Source organism: Dendrobates tinctorius, unplaced genomic scaffold, assembly GCF_039654945.1.
Source record: "Dendrobates tinctorius isolate UK_male_01 unplaced genomic scaffold, ASM3965494v1 ptg000086l, whole genome shotgun sequence".
Lineage (NCBI taxonomy): Eukaryota > Metazoa > Chordata > Amphibia > Anura > Dendrobatidae > Dendrobates > Dendrobates tinctorius.
The window spans coordinates 20320364-20343145 of NW_027361754.1; the positions used below are offsets into that span (position 1 = coordinate 20320364).

At 42.3% G+C, this 22782-nt stretch overlaps 1 protein-coding gene across 1 annotated transcript in view; it reads left to right on the forward strand.

The window, feature by feature from the left end:
- The window catches only part of SIK2 (salt inducible kinase 2), a 125734-nt gene that overhangs the window by 64446 nt on the left and 38506 nt on the right, over positions 1-22782 (forward strand). Inside the window, exon 4 of the mRNA XM_073585135.1 lies at positions 10143-10304. Coding sequence (XP_073441236.1) covers positions 10143-10304 — 162 coding nt within the window. The remainder of the gene's footprint in view (positions 1-10142; positions 10305-22782) is intronic.

Consider the following 22782-nt stretch of genomic DNA (forward strand, 5'->3'; position numbering starts at 1 on the left):
ATGCTTCCATAAAGTTAGCCACTTGTAATTCTAGCTATAATGGTGACCTGGCTCATCATATAAATGTTAAGGGCGTGCCCACTTTTGCAACTAGTTTTCCTTTATTGCTGCAGCACACCGAGAAAAAATATAATGTAACTTTGCCACTGGTATGGAATATAGATTTCCTGTCTTTTAATGTCTACATTCCCAGTGCAGAAGAATGTGTCCGACACATGACAAGTCTGCTGTTTTGTAATATAGGTTTGCACAAGAGCTGTGGACGCAAAACGGTCGTAGAGTTATACTCAAAGCTGTTAGAAAAAAACAGGTTTCCCTTAAGATAAACGGAAACAATAAATACTTGATCGTTCTCTACATTTTTAAAAGAAAAGATTGTTCTATAAAGTTATAAAACTTAGTAACTCCATTTTATTTTGATACGTTCACTGATCTTCAACCTAAAGTCTCTCAAATCCTTAAAGCTCCAAAACAGGAGACTGTTTCCTGTGTCACCTCATCATCCATGATGTGTATGAAGGGGGCTGGTTAACTTGATTAAATGGCTAAGCCAGGTCCCTCCTTCTCTCTGTTCCTCACACTTTCTCTCTGCTGTTTCTCACACACACACACACACACACACACACACACTCGCACACATTCTCTCTACTGGTGTCACCCAACCCCACCCCTTCCTACTGCAACAACACTTTTCCATAGAATGTTGTAAGCACTAACTGTCACCTCCTATCTCTGTAATGGGAAAGTCTGTTTTAACTGAAGATAGTAATTTACCTATAAATTAAGAATGAGTGATCAGTCCAGGAGGAGAAAGAAGCAGATTTCTCTGATAAGATGTAATAGTTTATTTTAACGTGTTTTATTTAATGAAAATAAAAAATAAGCTAAACGTTTTTGCTTTTCAGTAAACGGCTGTAACATTAAATAGTATTTTGCTTTTTACATGCTTTGTTGTCCTGTATATTGTTGACTACAAAATGAGTTAACTGAGGATCTGACAGTGAGTGTTTTCTGACCAGAGATTGTCAGTAGTCATGCTCTTATTTGCCTTTACTATCCACTCCTAATTTTTATCGTTTGCTACTTAACCTGACGTGGGGACTGCCATCAGCTTCACTTCTACTGTTAATGACCACATTAAAGTTAATCTCAAATTTCATGCAGTCATAAATCAGTACAGAATAGTCCAGAAAAAGACTGTGGTCAGCTCGCTGTTGGATTCTCAGTTAACTCATTCTGCAGCCAACAATGTGCAAGGAAACTAACTTTTTAAGGAACCCTATATAATTTTTAGTCCAAAAATAAATGCATAGAAGTAAAAACAAAACCTTTTAAAGGTTTCCGAATCTTAAACTATCCATCCAATAATGTCTGTAAAGCGCTGTGGAAATAACGGGGCTATAGAAGTGAGTAAAATAAATAAATTTTTCTTTTTTTATGATATAAACAAAAAATACAGGTTGCACCACTAAAACACTCTTTTGATATAATCCCAGCTCCAGTATCGGCCCTGAGAAGCGAATACTTTTCCAAAAGTTTAAGAAACCTGCAGAACTTGAGCTATAAAGTTGCGGTTTATTAAGCAGCACAATCCTCTGGCACTTTCATTTGATGACCTGCTGGTTTCACAACGGAAAGCCAAACCTCCATCACACAGGGCTATATTCATCCTCCTTGATGTGCATCTGTATGCAGAAACCTGCTCGAGTCAAGTAAGGATTTCCTGTGCTCACAAACTTTTTTTTTTTTTTTTTTTTTTCTTCCCTCTCTCCTAAGCACAGAGTCTGCTTTGTCTCCCGCTAGGTACAGGTCAGATCGTTAATGCTTAGTCACCCAAATTTTTCAGACCAGAAATCTTCCCCATCACTTAACACACCAGGTCCAATGCAAAGACTCGTGCATTGTCCTTCATTGTGGACCTCACGGAATCCTCGAGAACGTTTGTGCATCTTGGTTCTTTTCACCGATCTTTATCCGTTTCCTATCCGGTGTCTTTGCAGACCATGAATGGAGGCGGCTAATCTTTACAGTTATCACACTGCTATGACGACGATGATGAAAATATCCTTCGATAATCCAAGTTTCCCATTTTACTGGAAGATACCGTAATAGTTCAGGGCTTTCCAGCTGCTCACTGGCACGGACATTGCTGGGGAACTGGATCGGAGTTGGCAGGTCCTAACTATTCTCGTGTGATCCGCCAATAGTCTGAGGCTCAGGAGGTATTGGGAGTGTCCCTTTTAGGATATGTTCACGTGGATTTTTTTTATATTTGAGTTATTGGGAGTGGATCAACTCCAGAATCTTCCTGAAAAAAAAAATTGTTTGGGAAACTATCTAAGGAAAATCCGCTTTGCTGTTTTATATGCAGAGGGGTTTTAGCCCTTTTCCTCTATGAAATGGTTTAGAAAAGCATTTAATGGAAAAAGAGCATGATCTTGGAGGAAACTTCTCCAAACTAGACACTGTCCAATCAAAAGGCTGCAAAGAAAGCCGGGGGAAAAAAGCAACTCCTCCTAAAGAAATGTTTAAGGGGAACAAAACCTCCCAAAACTTCCCCAAAACGATGCTTTTCCTTCAAAAATCAATCATTTTTCCATGTATCACAAGCTGTGTGGACATCACCTTATTCTCAATTTTGCCTCCAAGTTGGACATCCATCTCGCCCCATCCTAATTGTTGGCTAAAGTAGTTTGTTAGCCATTAATTGTAGCAAAAGAAATCCTTGAAATCTTTAAAATAAGCAGTAGGATTGCGGTATATAGCGGTGCGCTCCTCCAAACTGCGAAGATTCCCTGTAGAGGAACTTAATTGGAAGAGGCACACTCTGCAGCACAACCTCACCAGCCGGAGACCATTGCGGTGCCATGTGCGTCTTCAAGGGGTTGAGGGAAGTTTTCCAGAAGTTGTGTTATCCTACGATACGATTTTTCTTATCTCTGTGGCAATCTTTCGCTTATGTGTAGCCGCTTTCATAGAAGTAAAAAGTTACAGTCCCAGCAAAATTTGCGGCTTCCATAACTCTACATGTGTTTTTTTTTTTACTATATGAGGTCTCTGCTCATTTTTCTTCTGCAACTTCAAGTTATAATCTCTAGTGTGACTTCAATGTTCTCCCTCCCTCCATTGCTAAATTCCCCTGCCGGACGAAGAATAAGTATCACAAGCAGATGCCAAGAGCTCGCCTGCGTCATCCACAGCACTTTGTAAATATTCTGTTCATAGGACTGCTAACAAGCCATCATTTATCACCTCCCCAGTGAAGTGTAACATGAGAGCCGTCCTAGCTGAGGAAAGTCACGTTCAACCCCCCTCCCGGTGTCTCAGAGGCCAGTAGCAAAGGCCTGTACTGATTGTAGGGGGAGTTTGTGACCCGACTAATGTCCTGACCTTCAGAGGCAAATCAGACGGGTCCTCCATGCAGAGGGGCAACCAGCGGGTGGTTGGTTAAACCAGTTACTTGGAAATATGAAGACTTCAGAGACCTTTATAAGGGTGTCTTCAAATGTAGTAGTTACAAAATCAACTTCTGCTTGTCGTATGCTTAAAGGGGTTGTCCAATCAAAATAAGGTGAGATGTACAGAAGAGCAACTTGGCAATATAATTTCAATCTGAAAAGTGCCCCAATTTTCACCAATAAACTTCAGTCGTAGATCACAAGATTTACGGGAGATGTGTGTGTGACCACTCATTTCAGTAGACGAGCCAGACCCATTCTGTGTCACAATTAATGTATAAACAAGGAAAGGCTCTGGCTTAACTACTGGAACGAGTGGTCAGACGGATTCCTTCAATCATACACATCTCGTGGACATCTTATGATCTACAATTGCAGTTTAATGGTGAAAACTTATTGCCAGCCCCCTTCACACACAGCTCCGGTCTTGTGCCTTCACATAATTGGTCAAAGATCAACCTGATCAGACGGGAACGCCATAGGTAAGTTGGGCAAATATTTAGGATTGATGTCATATTGTGTCAGGCAAACCATGGGCAGTTGCGGTGTGATCTTTGAGACCACGGGAACAAAAATACCGTAGCTTAGAAACATCTTCTTTCAGAAGGTTGCCAGTATGGTGGAGTTGAAAATGTGGCCTTGGAAATCTGGGGAGGTCTGATGGTTTTTTGGTATATAAGGTAGGGCAGAGGTAATGCGGCATTCTCCAGAACCTCTGCAATCTCTGCATGGTCTAGATTTCCAGAACTGATCTTTTCTAAACCAGTTGCATGCAGCATTTTTGGCTCCACTATGGGCACCTGACTGATGCACCAAATCCTTGATTATGTCTGGCTCAGGCATAAAACAACCGGCTGGACACAACTGATGTATGAGAACATGGTGTAATATATGGGCTACATGTTGTCGAAGCTGCAGAGCTGTGAATGTTGTCAAAGCGACAGAGTTGCGAACGCAGATATTGCACAGATGCCCTCCTATAAGAAGGCTCTGTCTAGTAAAAACCCCCGGGAGTTTTGTTCTATCAACATCACTGATTAGAGCTGGTGAAATTGTACTTCATCCAGGAGCTGCAGGGTTAATCGCTGGGTGAAATCTGCTTTGTGTATGTGCCGCCTGTTAGCTGGAGGAATGCAGGTGCTATACCCCTGGGTCTGAGTAATGACTCCAAAACATACTGGGACATTTAGCAGAGATTATTCCAGTGCTGACGTGGTTGCCGGTATCACTCAAGCAGCTCATTAGGAGCCGCTCAGAGGAGGTTTGAAGGTCAGTAGCCTCCAATAGGACTCTGTTAGGAAATGATTGTAACTGGGAGCTGTTCTGAAAGTTGAATTTCACCCCAAATCCCCTGTTCCTCTTAGGAACACGATAACGCTTCTGTTACTGCCTTTTTTCCCTCCCCCCTCGCAAATGGTCTTCTTAATGCATTTTATGTGAATTTGGGCCTTTTTTACTTTGTTCTGTCTACATTGGAAAAATGCTGTTTGTGAAATGATCTACAAGCCCCAAATGCACACGCCCGCACGTGATTTTCTGCACCAAAATCTGTAGATTTGTCGTCGCGTGCTGCAGAGAGTGAGAGAATTGATGTGCTGCCAATTGCAAAATCCGCGCTGCTGAAAATTTCCGCCACATGCAGGCACTGAATTATGATGCTGATTTTCCCCATCATATGCGTTCACTCGTAAACGTAGCTGAAAATTTGTCCTTGGCATATCTGCAGCAAAATCCACATCTTGTGCACTTTTCTTAAATTTGAGCCCTATAAAATGGCAATCTGCACAAAAAGTTTTGGCAAAGGATATGAGATGTTTGGAGATTTCAAAACCTTGAATAGACGAATAATCCTTTAATCATTATCATCGCCCTCTTCCGGTAAGACCATGGGTGCAAAGATATTTCACTGTGGTGACAGATTTTCTCCAAAAAAATGTGTTCGGATTGTGCCAGATTCCATTCACCCACAAGAGAAGTCTAAAAGTTTTTGGATGGCACAGATTTTGCATCGGTTTGTCGTGTTGCTTTTTTGCTTCCTGCGGGGAAGCTGTGCTCTAAGTCAATGCTGGGTGTCTTGCCTGCAAGCGGCAGATATACTCCATGTGTCCTTGCACGATATCCTCTGAGGCACACGGAGGTATTGTATGAGCCTGGGGGCTGCATTACAGCAGGTCTATTCCCCTTGGCACCTATAGGCATAATACTACAGAAACCATTTGTGGATAACTAACTAAAGAACACCATCATTGACACCATAGTTCAGTCCTCATACACTTTGTATATTAGCGGCAAATGATCTTGTAGGCCACCCAAGGAAGGTGATGAACAAGCATGCTACTTGGTAATTGGCTTTCTCAGACAATGGTATCATGAGTGTTCTTACAAACATTTGCTTGGCTGTTTTCATAGACCTGTGCAAAAAAAAAAAAAAAAAACTTATTCGCCTCCACCCATGTACTTCTGATTGGCATCAGATTAATGTAAGACCATCAAAAGCCACAATCGTTTAACCATCAGTCCTACACTCCGGCCTTGCAGAGTCCATGTGATTGCACCATGCCTGCAGGGATGGGCGCAGTACAGCATGTGGTTCTAGCATTTAGATCTAAAATTACAATTTTTTTGAGACTCCTATATATTCTTACTTTAAGAAATTTCTACAGGCCATGTTCCATGAAAAGGATCATTAAAAGTAAATCCATGAGAAGAAAAGTTCTCATCTTCCCAGGCTAAATTAAGTTTTGCGAGACTGTGACCGATATCAATTCTTTGAGAATTAATACTTCATGAATATTAGCCCGGCGGTGCCACATTTTATAGCTCTCATTACGTGAGGTATGGGGGCTGTAAGGCCACCTCACCGATGTAAGTGATAATTGCTGTGGAAGTTGCGGTGCCGGCTGCATTATCTGGATATTGTTTTGTAGATTATAGTTTAATTAACTGTCTGTAATTAACATCGTAACTAGAACGAGCTACCAATAATTTAGCCCGTAATTATGTATCTTCTGCCGGCAGTGAATCCGTATGACACGATATCTGTTTATATCTATGGCCAATAATTACTTCTATAATGATTAACAATTAGTCTGCTGGCCAAGAAGGGTTAATAATCTGTGGTCTGACATTGGGTTAAAAGTATAAGCACATTTGGTCTCGTATTCTCTTTTGGTACTTTTGAATGAAGGGCAATCATGTACTGAAGGGAAATACATTTTTTATTCTCCTAGTAAACATATTTATGCCTTCCTTGCATAGATGCCTTTTGTTTTGACTGGTTCCCCAAAAATCAGCTGATCAGTTCACAGGTCGTCCCGCTGTTCAGACCCTCAGCTATCGGCTCCAATCTGATTTAGAATATGGTATCTAGTGTGTAATTTCCATGCAGCATCCCTACAGGTCACTGTCTAGTACTCCAGAAAGAGACTATGGTTATCAGTCGTCTGCCTCGGATAATTTGGTGGAGGGCTAACTCCAAATGTCCTAATGGGGAGGCTAGTCTTAATTGGCATGCGCAGTGAGGCGCATACTGTACATGCTGGAAGAAGACGATGCACTCATGCGTGAGATTTGCAGCAAGCTAGAAAGTATATGGACAGTGGAGGGAACGTTTGATGATAATTCGGACCGGGCAACAACCCACCCACCGGATTAGTCCAAAATAATTTTCAGACGGCAATCAACATTTGCAAACATTGGTCTGGGACATCTGAGACCTTATTAAAATGTAGGAAGTGGGCTTTTAAGTGCAGTAATGGCTTAAGGGACCTGATGGGTCTTTTTCTTATACAACCAATGAAAAAAAGGAAAAAAGATCTTATGATTATCATTTTCCAATGACCAAACATGACTAATAACAAAAATAAGTTGGTGGAAAAAAGTACCGGTATTTTCCTGATGATCCCTTTTGTCCTGTTGGTATTGCTTCCTGTATTGGTCCTCATGACTTTGCGCACTTATTCGTCTGTGAATGTGCAGCTTCCCCTTCCAGGGTTTAAAGGAGTATTCCAAAAAAAAGTAACCCTCTATCCACAGGTTGATGACTTGCTGATCGTTTGGGGTCTGACCACTGGAATCTACCGCGATAAAGGGGAATGGGGCTACAGCGATACAGTGAGAAAGAGGCTGTAGAGCACCATCCTAAATGGTGTGGAAGTGCATGTGCGCATCATTGGCTCCAATCATTGTCAATCCCGAAAATAGCTGACCTTCTCTGGCAGCCCCATTGACCATTTAATGGACCTGGGGTTGAACATGAACATGTGTGCCACCTCTCCATTCAAACACCGGTACTCTACAGCCCCGTTTTTACTCTGCCAGATCCCCCATCTCGAGACTGCTGCGGATAGGGGATACGTTTTTTGTTTTTTTTTTAAACTGAATAATCCTATAATGGTGTATTAGGATAGGTCTAAAAGGCCTTTTACCTTGTTCAAGCCAAACCAGGTTGTAAATATGGGCAACGATCGACTGATCTATGAGAAATCGCCTGATTTTTGTTTTAGTTGGAGAGGAAAGCATCTGAAATGATGAAAAACCTATAAGTTCGAGCCTTTCAGAATGTAAAACAACTCATTGTATCGTTGATGAAGATTAGTTTTTACAAATTTATCTTCACGTCTCAAAGGACGTCTGGGCTAAATGAGCTCCATTTCTTCCTTTAATCTCATTTTGGGACTATTTCATGACCAATCTGGCCATTATTGGGTTGGGTAACTAGACCTACATCCTTCTCTATGCCTAAGCGATCTTCATCCGTCCTTAGATTGGCGGAGCAGCATTGCGTTTGCGCCATTTTAAAGATTATGGAGGTCGGTGACCATCTTGGTGGTTGCCAACCCCAACTTAGAGGCAATATGTATCAAGAGTCGCACAGAAGGATAAGCCTTGTTAAATGACAACGGGGCTAATTCTAGTGCAAGTCCGCAGTGCTTCAAACTGCAAATCCACGGCACAAATCTGACCTATGAACATGTCCCCCCCCCCCCCCCCCCAAAAAAAAAAAAAATTCATGTGTAGGTTTCAAGTTGATTGAATGGATAGCCTCTGACCCAAATAGAACTCTTTAAACAAGTGACCCATATTCTGACATGTTCCTCTAATAACGTTTTCTAGCAGAATGTCTGCTGAGATGAGAATGTGAATCGGTCAGATTTCCTGGAACGAAGACGGCGTTCTATTCCTGGAGAGTGGCTAGAAATGAGGAAAAAAACCACTGTGGAAGGCATTTGTGCAAACCCTGTTGACATATTCTCAATTATTCCAGATATTTCCTTGCCATTTGTGTTACTTTCTAATATTAAAAAAACTATAAAATTTGGAAACCAATCAACTGATAAGGAACATGTTATAATCCCGTAACATGGCTGGTGGTAAACTCGTTCAGCAGTAGCATGTAGGGGAAGAAATTAATAACTCACCCTATCAAACCTTGAACAGGGTATCTCATTTCTATTTTTACTATTTTGCAACTCCATGGTATAATATTGAATGTGGGTCCAGTGTGCACCCTTTAACAATGGTCTAAACTTTTACGCTTTCTTGATATTGTCATTTTGCCGATACTAGTAGAAACTGAAAGAAAAAGAGCGCAATAGGGTCTTACCCGAGAAAAATAAAGATATAAGACAATGATTTATACTCACCCTCTGCAGGAGAGTATCAGGCATAAAGGAACAAAGGTCAGCTTGCTGCACATCCAAATGACCACGCCGTGGCCATAAATCTTCAGATTCAAGCAGGGAATTTTTTTATGGATTAAACGTGCGCTACCAGACCATCACTCCTCACAAGTTGTGTGGTTAATACATTTATTTCCCTACGCGTTTCAAAGTTAAAAACTTCTTCCTCAGGGGATGATATGTCATATCATCCCCTGAGGAAGAAGTTTTTAACTTTGAAACGCGTAGGGAAATAAATGTATTAACCACACAACTTGTGAGGAGTGATGGTCTGGTAGCGCATTTTGCCGATACAGCGTTCCATAGATCTGGACCACCACTAGAGGGAGCTGAGGTGCTCATCGCATACACACCCTACATTGGATACAATGGTGACCCAGTATGCAGTCAGCTCCATAATTTCTTTACTTCTGGTTGGGGACTCTGACCTCCAAAATCGCAAAAAATGAAAACCGCTTGGCCTACAAACAAGATTGTTTTCCTGCAATGCGTCTCGGCACTTTTAGATCTTTTAGACATGGTGATTACCTGTGCCCCTTATTCCACGTCGATATGTTATAGACTATACTGTGTTTTTCGAGCTACTGACATCATCTGATGGAGTATAAGGGTATGTCCAGTCTGATCGAAATTGTTGGATTGGTCTCATTTACGGTAATTCTGCAACATGCAGTTTATTTTTTTTCATAGAGGAAAGATCAGATTTGTTGCTTACTTACTTTTAATGTTAAAATGTGAAAATCCTAGAAAATTGTCTGAAATGACAGAAAAAGATTTATCCAACTTCCACATATTCTGCGGATTCAGATCAGGTCTCTGAATCCGCCACCGAATGTTTGCACCAGAATCAACCAGACTTGGTGTGAATTTTGAGTCCTATTTTCTGCCTAATGATCAGCGATTCCGACTCGTGTGGACGTCCCCGAAATCGAACGGAGCTGCTTTGTACCTGAATCCTATTGGCTTCACGTCAATTAAAGTGTTTCCACTCTTTACTTTGCAGATTACTTGGCGAACCACGGGCGCCTCAGTGAGTCAGAGGCACGGAGGAAGTTCTGGCAGATCCTCTCGGCTGTGGAGTACTGCCACAGTCGCCACATCGTGCACAGAGATTTGAAAGCTGAAAACCTCCTGCTGGATAACCACATGAACATCAAGATAGCAGGTAAACTGCAGCAGACACGTTCAGGGGTATATACAGGATATACTGGCCGGAGATGACCGTGGAATAGGATCTGTTTTTGACTTATCAGTTGCTTCTACTGATACAGCAGCTAGGTCACTGGGCAAACACCTGAGATACCGGGCAGAATTCTCCACGTAATTTAACCTCCTTCATAGCGAAGATGAGAACCACTTTACTTACTCTAAAGGCCCCGTCACACTAAGCGATCTCGGTAGCGAGATCGCTGCTGAGTCACAACTTTTGTGACATAACAGCGATCTCATCAGCGAGATCGCTGTGTGTGACAGCGATCAGCGAGTGGCCCCCTTGCCGGTATCGCTGGAAGAAACCTCTGGACATTTCTTTGGTCGCTGGTCTCCCGCTGGCCAGCACGCATCGCTGCGTGTGACAGGCGGGAGACCAGCGATCAGGTGTAAAAAATAATAAAAAAAAATATAGTTATTCTCACCTTCCAACGTCCCGTTCAGCCATCCTGCCTCTCTCCACGCTCCGGTCCCAGTGATCCTTTGCACGAATGACCGCGAGACTGTGTTATCCCTCGAGACCGTGACATCTCGCGGTCATTCTCGTAAAGGATCACTGGGACCGGAGCGTGGAGAGAGGCAGGATGGCTGAACGGGACGTCGGAAGGTGAGAATAACTATATTTTTTATTTTGATTCTATTTTTTACACGGATGGCCAGCGATGCCGGGCGCTCGGCATCGCTGTGCTGATCGCTGGTGAAGCTGTCTGTGTGACAGCTCACCAGCGATCACTTAGCGACTTACTAGCGATCCTGATACCTTGATATCGGTGTCGGGATCGCTGGTAAGTCGCTTAGTGTAACGGGGCCTTAAGTCTTAGACAGTGAAAATTAAATCCTGAATCTATTCTATTAAAAATCCTGAAATTTTGCAGTCTTCACTTGGGCTAATACGAAGACTGTCATTACCGGTTCTGTAGGCACGATTACAATTAAAGAGAAACTCCTTAATTTAGGTAACACAGGATGCATCATTTACAATAGGTGATGTCACAGCTCACCTCCTCCTCCTCCTGTACAATGACTGATAACACCTTTATATACAGTAGGTAACACAGGATCCACCATTCACAGTAGGTGATGTCACAGCTCACCACCTCCTGTACAATGACTGATAACACCTCTATATATAGTAGATAACACAGGATCCACCATTTACAATAGGTGATGTCACAGCTCACCTCCCTCTTGTATAATTACTAATAACATCACTATATACAGTAGATTACACAGGATCACCATTTGCAAAAGGTGATATCACAGTGCCTCTTCCTATATGATTGTCTTAATGAAACAGAATTTAAAAAAATTAGAAAATAAAGCTCAAAATAAAATCTGTATCATCTGGTTTTATTTAGTGAGAACATTATTTGGGTGATGGTTTCCCTTTAATCGGGGGAATTGGCAAGCTACAATGGGTTTTAATGAGAATTAAGATTTTAAAGGATCGAGCAATTATATGTATATTGCATGTAGCCGGCGTCTAAGAGCCGACAGTGGCCCCGCCTGCTGCAGTTTTGGTGGGATTCCTGCAGCTCGCGGTGTCGGCGCTGTACATTCCACATCTATATGTAGTAATTATGTTTGTGCCGTTACATTGGACCTCGTGATAATGATTTGGGGGCATAAAGTCCTTCTGACGGGTAATTGCGACATCATTGGGAAAGCGTGCGTTGCTGCTCCACACATGGGAGTATAAATTAAACACATGAGGGTGTAAATTTAAAAAAAACAATAATCACTGCCTTCGTCACAGCTGTGTGTTGTGCTGGAGCAGCAGATTCCGTATTCACCAGCAAATATAGATATATGTTTGGATGTTACGCGTAGGAGAAGCTCAACCCTTGATTAGTAGGGTGTGCACCATCATTTATTACTGGTTGCAGGGAAATTATTCCGTTTGGGGCAGGATGGTAAAAGCATTAAAAAAAAAAAAAAAAAAAAAAAATTAAAATCCCCAATTTATTCCCCATTCGCTGCAGCCATTGGGATTTGAATGGGCCAGTGTGCGTTCCTCTGAACTGTGGCAGGTGTCTCTGCCAGTCTCCTGGCATTAGGTTGCAGCGTTCTTCCATACTGCGGCCAGTGTCTCTTGGCTTCTTCTACCGGTGGAGGGCATCAGGCTGCAGCGTTCCTTCATACTGCGGCCGGTGTCTCTTGGCTTCTTCTACCGGTGGAGGGCATCAGGCTGCAGCGTTCCTTCATACTGCGGCCAGTGTCTCTTGGCTTCTTCTACCGGTGGAGGGCATCAGGCTGCAGCGTTCCTTCATACTGCGGCCGGTGTCTCTTGGCTTCTTCTACCAGTGGAGGGCATCGGGCTGCAGCGTTCCTTCATACTGCGGCCGGTGTCTCTTGGCTTCTTCTACCAGTGGAGGGCGTCTGGCTGCAACGTTCTTCCATGGCTTCCTCTACCGGTGGAGCCTAACCTATGATTGTCCTTGCCTTCATCCACATTAACGCCCCATCATATCAAACATTCAGAATATATGGTGTTCATGGTGAGGGAAGAGTAATGGGAATGGATTACACTATTATTTAGGTCATGATGATGGTCGGTGCCCTCCATGTACTCAGGCCTTTATAATCACCGCAGGTCGTGACGAGTGAAGGATTTCTCATGAGGGCTCTTTGTCTTCTTTGTATGGAAGGATTTGTGTGTTACCGCAGTCTATGTACTCATGGCTTTCTTATTGTTTAAGATCTTGCACAGCCTTTAGTCAATCTTACAATTTCCAAACTCTCAGGTACAAGTTGTATAAGGGCTTATGGGCACTGTGCCTATATGACATGGCACATAGGCCAGGCGCCATGTGAACAGAGCAGAGCTTCAGGGAGAATAAATTCACATATACGTGGAGTCCAATGGCGCGTGCAAGATTGGTGTGAGTACAAAAAAAACCTTATGAAATCGAGGCATAGTTATAGTGTGACGCCTGTAATAACGCCCTCTTACAGCTATAGGGGTTCCCCTCACTCGACAAGTGATCTACAGGATAGGTGATACCTGGGACAGCTACCAATCCCTGGAACGATGCACTATAATGCCTCGAAAGTGGAGCGATGGCCGCACATGCGCATAATGATGTACTGTAAAAATTCATGTGCCTGTAATGAAGATCTATTATATGTGATGGGGTTATTTCAACTTTGCACAGTATCCACAGGATTGGTGATACCCTGGGACAGCCTCAAATCTTTGGACCAATAGCCCTGTTACAGTGGAGTGATGGCCACACATGCTCATAGGGATGTACAGTAAAGTTGCATGTGCCTGTAATGAAGATCTATTAAGGCTAATGATGATCTAACTTGTCACAGTATCCAGAGGATGGGTGATACCCCTGGGACACCCTCCAATACCTAGAGCATTAGATTGGAGCGATGGCCCCGCATGCGCTCCACCATTCCATTCATTGAGTACAGCGCTCTGCATTCTCTTCAGCCATCCCATAGACAATGAATTGATCGGCTGCCCATGCATTCTCTTCCAACCGAGCGTTTGAAAGCCGCCTTCTAAAGTTGGGACATCATCTGGTAACAGAAAGGTGGTATTCAGGGTCTATTCATCTCATCAGTAGTATTTTTAGCTTTTGAATAAATGTTGGCCTCTCTAGCAAATAAGAATCCGGTGGAGATAAAATGTAAATGCTCAGTTATTACACATGAGCTTTACGTGGCCATAGCCGCCATCTGTGTACAAGGTGATAACTCATTTATTATGTATATAGAATAGCAAACGTAGCGTAAAGCAGTTACCCCAAATCACTGAGCTCTGCGGTATATTCTCCAGAAATGAAAAATGTGAACAAAAGCACCTGAAAGCCTTTAACTCTTTCTGGATTTGCCGAATCAGTAAGTCTTGCTTTTGCCATTTTTTTTAATTATGGTTTTTGCATGCACCAAAATATCTGACACATCACTTTTTTGATGATTAGTAACTCTGGATTATCCAGATACATTCAGCAGCTGCCTACCCTCCAATTGTAATGAGTTTTATGCAATTATGGCTTAAAAGATGTAGTTAAAGGTCCTGATTGCTCATTTTAATAGCTAAACCCAGCCCCCTTCAGGATCGGATACGTAGAGTAACTGGCAGCACCAGAGCTTCTGGCAAGCCCTGAAGCATAAAGGCTTCAACTTAAAGGCTATGTGCACCATCTCTCAGAAATTCACTAGCCATCTTCTTTCATTGTGCTCACGATGTCTGAACATCCTTTTATGTAGCTGAGTGTTCTGTAAAAATGATGCAAATCCAACAGAACTCCTGCTCCTGACTGTTGTCTGCTTGATCTCCTCTCTGTGTTAGAGTAAACTGGAAGGATGCGGAGATGGTTGCTCACTGATCTGCAGTGGAGAGGAGATAAAGTAGCTCAGGGATGGGAGAGAAAACTGGCAACATATAGGGAGGGAAGTACAAAGTAAGGAACTAAGTACAGGGTACAAGTTATGCTGATATGTGACCTAATGAAGACAGCATTACCCTGAATACACACATCCAGCCTGTATTACTGAGAGAGACCCTTCCACAAGATCTGAAGCTTGAATCCGGCTGCAAATTTCACTTCATGCGGTCTGAAAATTAACAAAGGAATGAAGATTGCAGACTGAAAATTAGACTATTCATGCTTGTCCCAGTTGCACAAATATCTCAGCACTGTCGTGTTTTCTTGTCTGAGAACCTATGTAGCGAAGTGGCTTTGCATTTTACATTGCATCCTGGCAACATGTTCTCAGTGTGACAGTAGCAACCACACCATGTCAATTTCGATTGAAAGACAAGCCGGCTCCATCCAGCCGCAAAGCTATCGGCAGAGAGAAAATAAAAGGGACAACAACCACATAACAAGAAGGCAATGCAGACTATTCAGGGGCAAGAAAATATCCGACGGACACAAGGTGCTTTGTGTGGTCGTAGTGGGGAATATACCATGAGATTGCTTTTATCCGCCATCTGAATATCTTGAAAGTCTGTAAACAGTTGGCGAGCACGCTGCACAGCTTGTAGATTTTTGCAATTTGGGATTTGGTCTATGCATTAAAGGAGTTGTCCACTTCTAGGTGACCCCTTTTTTTTAATAGTTCCGCACTGCACTCAAAAAAAAAAAAGAGAACCCCCAATAAACTTGCCTGCCTGACTGCACTGGCTCCTGTGATCTACCTGCACGCACAATATTATGTCAATTGACCGCTGCCACTAATCAGTGTGCTGGTGATCAGCTGCAGTGGTGTTGTGACGGAGCACTCTTTCCGCCGGGAAAGAGCAGGGAGATCGGAATGTGCAGATTATTAAACATGACAGATCAGTTTTATGGCTGATTGTTCTATCAATTTTTGTTTTTCTCGCACACCAATTTCAACCTGATTGAACAGAAATTGGTCAGTTATCTGCACATGTAAATGCATCTTTAGATTTGGTCTTTTGCCGTCTTATATATCCCTTTCACTGCCCTAAGCTGGAGTTTTGTGAAATACTCTTGCAGGAAAGTTGTCACATGATGTCTTTCGGAAATCTGTTGAATTAATTTGTTCTTCTGCTCCGCTGACTCCACGCACGGTCTCATTAATTGCTGAACGAGGGCGTATGAGCCACACGTAGACGTACTCCGTCCTGCTCTGTGCAGCTGCTCATGCATACAGCTGTGTGTGAGTGAATCAAGGTGAAAGTGACTGCTTTCCTCCCGCAGCTCCCCCGATAGCTGGCTCTGTCTCGCTGACGGACAGCTCGCTCAGCATTGACGTCAAGAGCCACTCATTAACATTCAGGGCATGAAATGGGTCAGATCTGACAATTAGCCATCCCAATCTGTCTCCTACCTTCCCGTTATCAGCATCGTCTTCCCGCCCAATCACCCGCTACCTCTACATTACCATAATCACAAAGGGGAGCGCAGCGCAGACTGCTGGTAATTAGGCGCCTAATAATTAATCCTACATGTCCTACTCCGCTTTCCAAACCAGGGACTTTCCATAGATCATATGCACAGATGCTAATTAGGCTTGTATATGCTGCGTTAACCCTAGATTTACAAAGCTCGCATTTCCAAATCTAAAACTGTAGAACGCCGACACAGAAAATTTACATCGACATTAACTGCCAGTATGAAATTTGGCATTAATTAACGGTGTCGTATTTAAAAGGTAGCATTGCCAAAAGTGAACCTTGGGCTGTCCTTAGAATCTGTGCCGTATTTTCAAAAGTGCAAAACTGTTTTGTTGTGCCCTTGAACAATCGGTTCAGCTTTTATTTCCTAAATGGAATCCATCAATGGATTTTTTACATTTTAAACAAATACCTTCTCTAATTGCCACTGATCACCTGATTCTGGAACAGTTTTCCTTTTTCTTCTGTGCCCCTCCGTTCCAAAGTTATGCCCCCCGGAAATAGTGATGCAGATCTTCCCTTCAAGAGACTGGGCGTGTACCACAGAGCTTCCTGTGGGTGTGGCCATGTTTTGATTGGCCTACATCAGAGGACAAAAAGCAAACGCCCACACAGAAGTTCTGTAGTCTACGCCCAGTTTGTTAGATGTTTGCATCATTAGTTCCAGCTGACATAACTTTGGAACGGAGGGGGCACAGAAGAAAAAGCAAAACTGTTCCGAAATCTGTCGAGCAGCGGCAGTTGGAGGTGTCACTCTGTTTAAATAAAAATCCAATGTCGAATTCTCTTTTAAGCTGCTTTTATTGGTTGATATGAGGAACAAAGGATTGTTAAACACCTCAGCAAAACACTGACCGCCCTCGGTTCAGAAGAGCCGGGATACACTTATGAGGCCTTACCAAGAGACAAGGCCTTGTCTCTTGGTGTCAGGAGACCCAGAAGTCAAACCTTGTGTTCTGATCCGAGCATTGTCTGTGATGCCCAGACGTGAGAAATCCGCCGTTTAAATTTTGATAAATCTGGTCCGATGCGCCTCGTTGATCAAAACAGTCTAATATGGAAGTTGACAATAATTGCGCCGTTATGTTGCAGTTATTGAACCCCCAACGATCTAAAACTTGCCACTTGTTCTTTGGTAGTCTGGCAAGCACACTGCCTGTTTATTTTTAATGGATAGATGTGCTCCATTCTGGCAGTCGGTTGGAGTCCAGCCAAAAAACTAGGTCCAATATTCCACAATGATTCTTGGCTCCTTTAGAGCCTAGTTAGTCTTTTGGAGCCACCCCAGAACTATTGAAATTGAAGAATTGAGGAAAGCACAAAAGGAAAAAATAAGACCCTCCGTGCTCCGTTTAATGTTAACATGCGAAACGTGTTGTTCTGCATATGACCAGATGTCTTGCCTAAGGTGAGGGCTTTCTGAATGATCATGAGTCACCACCACTCGATTCAGAGACATGTCGGCAAACTAAATTGACCCGTAAAGTGTAAGCCATGGAACTTGCCAGGATTCATTTGGCTGCTGAATGTGACGCAGTTTCATCATTTTCTTGGATTCGGTCGTACATCTGGCTGACATGTCCTAAAAACACACGAGTTCCAAGAAAATCAGAACGGTATGCACAAACCCTACATAAAATATGACCCAGAAGGCATTTAAGGTTAAGACATGTGCGAGTGACTGACAGATTCAGACCCCATGATTCATTACTAGCGGTCTTTGTACATTTTATTTTTACATTTGTTATCAATTTAGTTTAACATAAAGCTTTACTGTATGACTCGGATTATACAAGAATTGTACATGGCTCCAAGAATCAGATTTGACTCATTGATGACCTAAGGGATGGCGTCATGTGGCTGCAGGGACGTCGTCTTTGCCTTCAGTTCCATCCTGAGCACCTTTTTCATGGCTGAATTTGGCTTATGATCAAACACCATTAATTTGTCACAAGCACTTCCTGGGTGTTGAAAGTGTTGATGTGAAGTCCTGTGCACTCTCCAGGGAAGGGAAGTCCAAGGGCAGCGCACAGGATGTCATTACTCACAGCTGGGCATCACCACACACACGCACGTGTGTGTGTGTATATATATATATATATATATATATATATATATATGTGTGTGTATATATATGTATATATATATATATATATATATATATATATATATATATTAATCTCTCACACACTACCCGGTCAATGGTTTAGAGTCACTTACAAATGTCCTTATTTTTTTAAAGAAAAGCACAGTTTTTTCCAATGAAGCTAACATTAAATGGATCCTGTCACCTATTTTTAGCCCTATCAGCTGCCGGCACCGCCATCAGGGGATTATCTACAGCATTCTGTAATGTTGTAGATAAACCCACGATCTAACCTGAAAGATGTATGCTCACCCAGGGGCAGTCTGGTTTGGCGCCTCCCATCTTCTAGCGATGCAACAGGGCAGATAAAGTATGCCTGCGCAGGAGCCGTGGCAGAAGTAAGGAGGAGGACGTAATCTCTTGAAGAGGCGCCAGACCGCGACACCCACCACACCAGACCACGCCTCTCGGTGAGTATAATCTAACTCGTTTTTCTTATCTTTCAGGTTACATCGGGGGCTTATCTACAGCATTACAGAATGCTGTAGATAAGCCCCTGATGGCGGTGCCGGCAGCTGATAGGGCTAAAAATAGGTGACAGATTCCCTTTAAATGATTCAGAAATACTCTATACATTGTTAATGTGGTAAATGACTATTCTAGCTGCAAACATCTGGTTTGTAATGCAATATCTTCATAGGAGTATAGAGGCCCATTTCCAACAACCATCACTCCAGTGTTCTTATGGTACTTTGTGTTTGCTAACTGTGTAAGAAGGCTAATGAATGGTTAGAATACCCTTGAAAACCCTTGTGCAAGTATGTTAGCACAGCTGAAAACAGTTTGGCTGATTAGAGACGCTATAAACCTGACCTTCCTTTGAGCTAGTTGAGAATCTGGAGCATTACCTTTGCTGGTTCCATTAAACTCTCAAAATGGCCAGAAAGAAGAACTTTCATGTGAAACTCGTCAGTCTATTCTTGTTCTTATAAATGAAGTCTATTCCATATGAGAAATTGCCAAGAAACTGAAATTTCCTACAACGGTGTGTACTACTCGGAGGAGAGCACCAACAGGCTCTAACCAGAGAATAAAAAGAACTGGGAGACCCCGCTGCACAACTGAGCAACAAGACAAGTACATTAGAGTCTGTAGTTTGAGAAGTCGACGTCTCCCAGGTCCTCAACTGGCAGCTTCATTAAATAGTACATGCAAAACACCAGTGTCAACGTCTACAGTGAAGAGGCGACTCCGGTATGCTGGCCTTCATGGCAGAGAGGCAAAGAAAAAGCCATATCTGAGACTGGCTAATAAAAGGAAAAGATTAATATGGGCAAAAGAACACAGACATTGGACAGAGGAAGATTGGAAAAAAGTGTTATGACAGATGAATACAAGTTTGAGGTGTTTGGATTACACAGAAGAACATTTGAGAGATGCAGAACAACTGAAAAGATGCTGGAAGAGTGTCTGACACCATCTGTCAAGCATGGTGGAGGTAATGTGATGGTCTGGGGTTGCCTTGGTGCTGGTAAAGTGGGAGATTTGTACAAGATAAAAGGAATTTTGAGTAAGGCTATCACTCCATTTTTCCAATGTCATGCGGACAGCGCTTGATTAGAGCCAATTTCATCCCACAACACTACAGTGACCCAAAGCACACCTCCAAATTATGGAAGAACTATTTGGGGAAGAAGCAGGCAGCTGGTATTCTATCTGTAATGGAGTCGCCAGCGCAGTGACCAGATCTCAACCCCATTGATCTGTTGTGGGAGCAGCTTGACCGTATGGTACGCAAAAAGTGCCCATCAAGCCAAACCAACTTGTGGGCATGGCTGCGGAGTCTGAGTCGAAGCTCATTTTGGTGGAGTTGGTATAAAATGGTCCGACTCCGACTCCTAAAATATATAATAAATTGGGTACAGTAGTTCAATGCAGAATGTGCTGAATATTTTTTCATAGGAATTTGGGAAAGTTATGAAATGTCCTATAAATGGCTGTTCTATTCCTGATCTAAGGCTACATTCACACACAGCGTTTTTGCTGTGTTTTTTGAGGATCCGTTTTTCAGCTGCAAAAGCAGATCAGCTTTTTAAAAAACGGCATCACCTGAAAGGTTTTTGAGCTCATAGATAATGTTTTCAATAGCAAAAGCAGATTAGAAATCTGCTCTATCCATTTATCCATATCTGTCTATCCATATCTTTTCTGTACCAAAAAGAATGAAAGGCGGGTAGCACACAGACTAACACTCCTTTTTTTTAGCACCAGTCAGGTACACCTCATAGCTGCCAAAAGGATGCCCAGGACAGGCATTGCTCATCTTCAGTAACACATCAACATCAATTGATAGTTGGAATAAATAGACTGCATTCACCACATCTTAAGGTGCAGGCTTTATTTTCAAGTGTAGGGGTGTGCAGTATAAGGTTCTGCAGCAGCTGAGGTGTGCAGTATGAGGTTCTGCTCCCCCCCCAGTTTTGATCCCGGCAAAAAACTTTTGTTATAGATATGGCGAATTGAAGGAATTGCTTAATCACCTATTTACTGTGACTAAAAAATTACATGCTGGGGATTTAACTCCTGGCATTTTCATAAAGGAGTGGAAAAACTTGCTATTTTGCCTGTCCCAATGAGGAGATTTAATCGCAGATGGCATTTCTGCTTCAATGAAATGGAGAGAGACAAAGCTATTGGAAAATAAAATTTTTCTGGCAGCTGTTCATGTGGACCCAAGTCATCGTATATTGCTTGATGATCAACAGCTTACTAAAGGAAAAGAAGCTCTGACTGAGGTAGCAGTTAGGATGAGTGGCCTACAGGAGGACTGCCAGGCGCAAGAGGACTTGGGTCCTGACAGTGCTACTGCTGCCATATCTTCATCCTCATCAGATGAGGAGTTTGACTTTGACAAGTATTTGGATGATATGGAGCAGGCAAAGTGTTGCTGCAAGGAAAAAGATTTCACTCTGTCTCCTATAGCAAGCATATTGACCATATTTCAGCAAAATGTTTCACTTGCTCTCAAAGAAATAGAAAAATTCAACCGTTCATCAAAACTGACTGCGCATGAGGCAATTCCTTTATACTTGGAAATTATTAGAGATGTTGCCCATGTGGTTACGGCTTTGCCTCCAACCCAAGTTAGTGTAGAAAGGTTGTTCTCTGGCCTTAAAATTATTAGGTTAGATTTTAGGTCATCTATGAAGGAGAATCTGATGGAGGCGATTCTATTTCTTAGAACAAATTCATACACTGCACAAATGTTGTTTAGTATGTTTTTGTTGAAAACTGTTTTTTGCCACTCACATAGTTTATTACATAGTGTGTGTATATATGTGTGTATATATATATATATATATATATATATATATATATTTTCGATATTACATAGTGTATTACGTATTTACAATTTATTAGTTTTGTGTTCTAAAGTTGTATTCCAATAAATATATATTGTTCTATCTAAATGTCTTGATTATTGTATCATAAAAATGATTAAATGTCTGATGTTTACATTGTACTACAATAAATTTTTCACTTAAATATAAGCAATATATGTTGGAGTCGGTGGAGGGAAATTGAGGAGTCTGAGTCGCAGGTTTGGCTTACCGACGCCACAGCCCTCCTTGTGGGAGGGGCTTCTGGAAGCACAGGGTGAAATTTCTCCAGATTACCTTGCAAATTAACTACTAGAATGCCAAAGGTCTGCAATGCTATAATTGCTGCAAAGGGAGCAATCTTTGACGAAAGCAAAGTTTAAAGGACAAAATTATTATTTCAAATAAAAATCTTTTTTTCGGTCCTTGTCAATGTCTGAACTAGATTTTAAATTCATTTGGTAACTCATTTGATAAGTATGAGTTTTCATGGAAAACACACAATTGTCTGGGTGACACCAAACTTTTGAACGGCAGTGTATATAATAAATTTTATTTCTATAGCGCAGACATATTCCGCAGCACTTTACATTTCAGAGGGGACTTGTACAGACGAATAGTCATTACAGCATAACAATGATCACATAGATCATAACATACCAAGAGGAATGAGGGCCCTGCTCACAAGCTTACAATCTATGAGGAAAAAAGGGAGACACGAAAAGTGGGTGGTAACAATTTCCCTGATTATTTGGACCAGCCGTAATGTTAAGTGTGTAACCGTACAGACACAGAGGGCTAATAGATGCATAAAGCATGTGGGAACATGATGCGGGGAACCTGGTTATGGTAAAATTTTTGACTGTGCCACACAGGGATAGTTAGGTTAATGTGTTGAGGCGGTAGGCCAGTGTGAATAAATGCGTTTTCAGGGCACGTTTAAAATTGTAGGGATTGGGGACTAATCGTATTGACCTGGGGAGTGCATTCCAAAGAATTGGCGCAGCACGTGTATAGTCTTAGAGATGGGAGTGGGAGGTTCTGATTATTGAGGATGCTAACTTCAGGTCATCAGCAGAACGGAGGG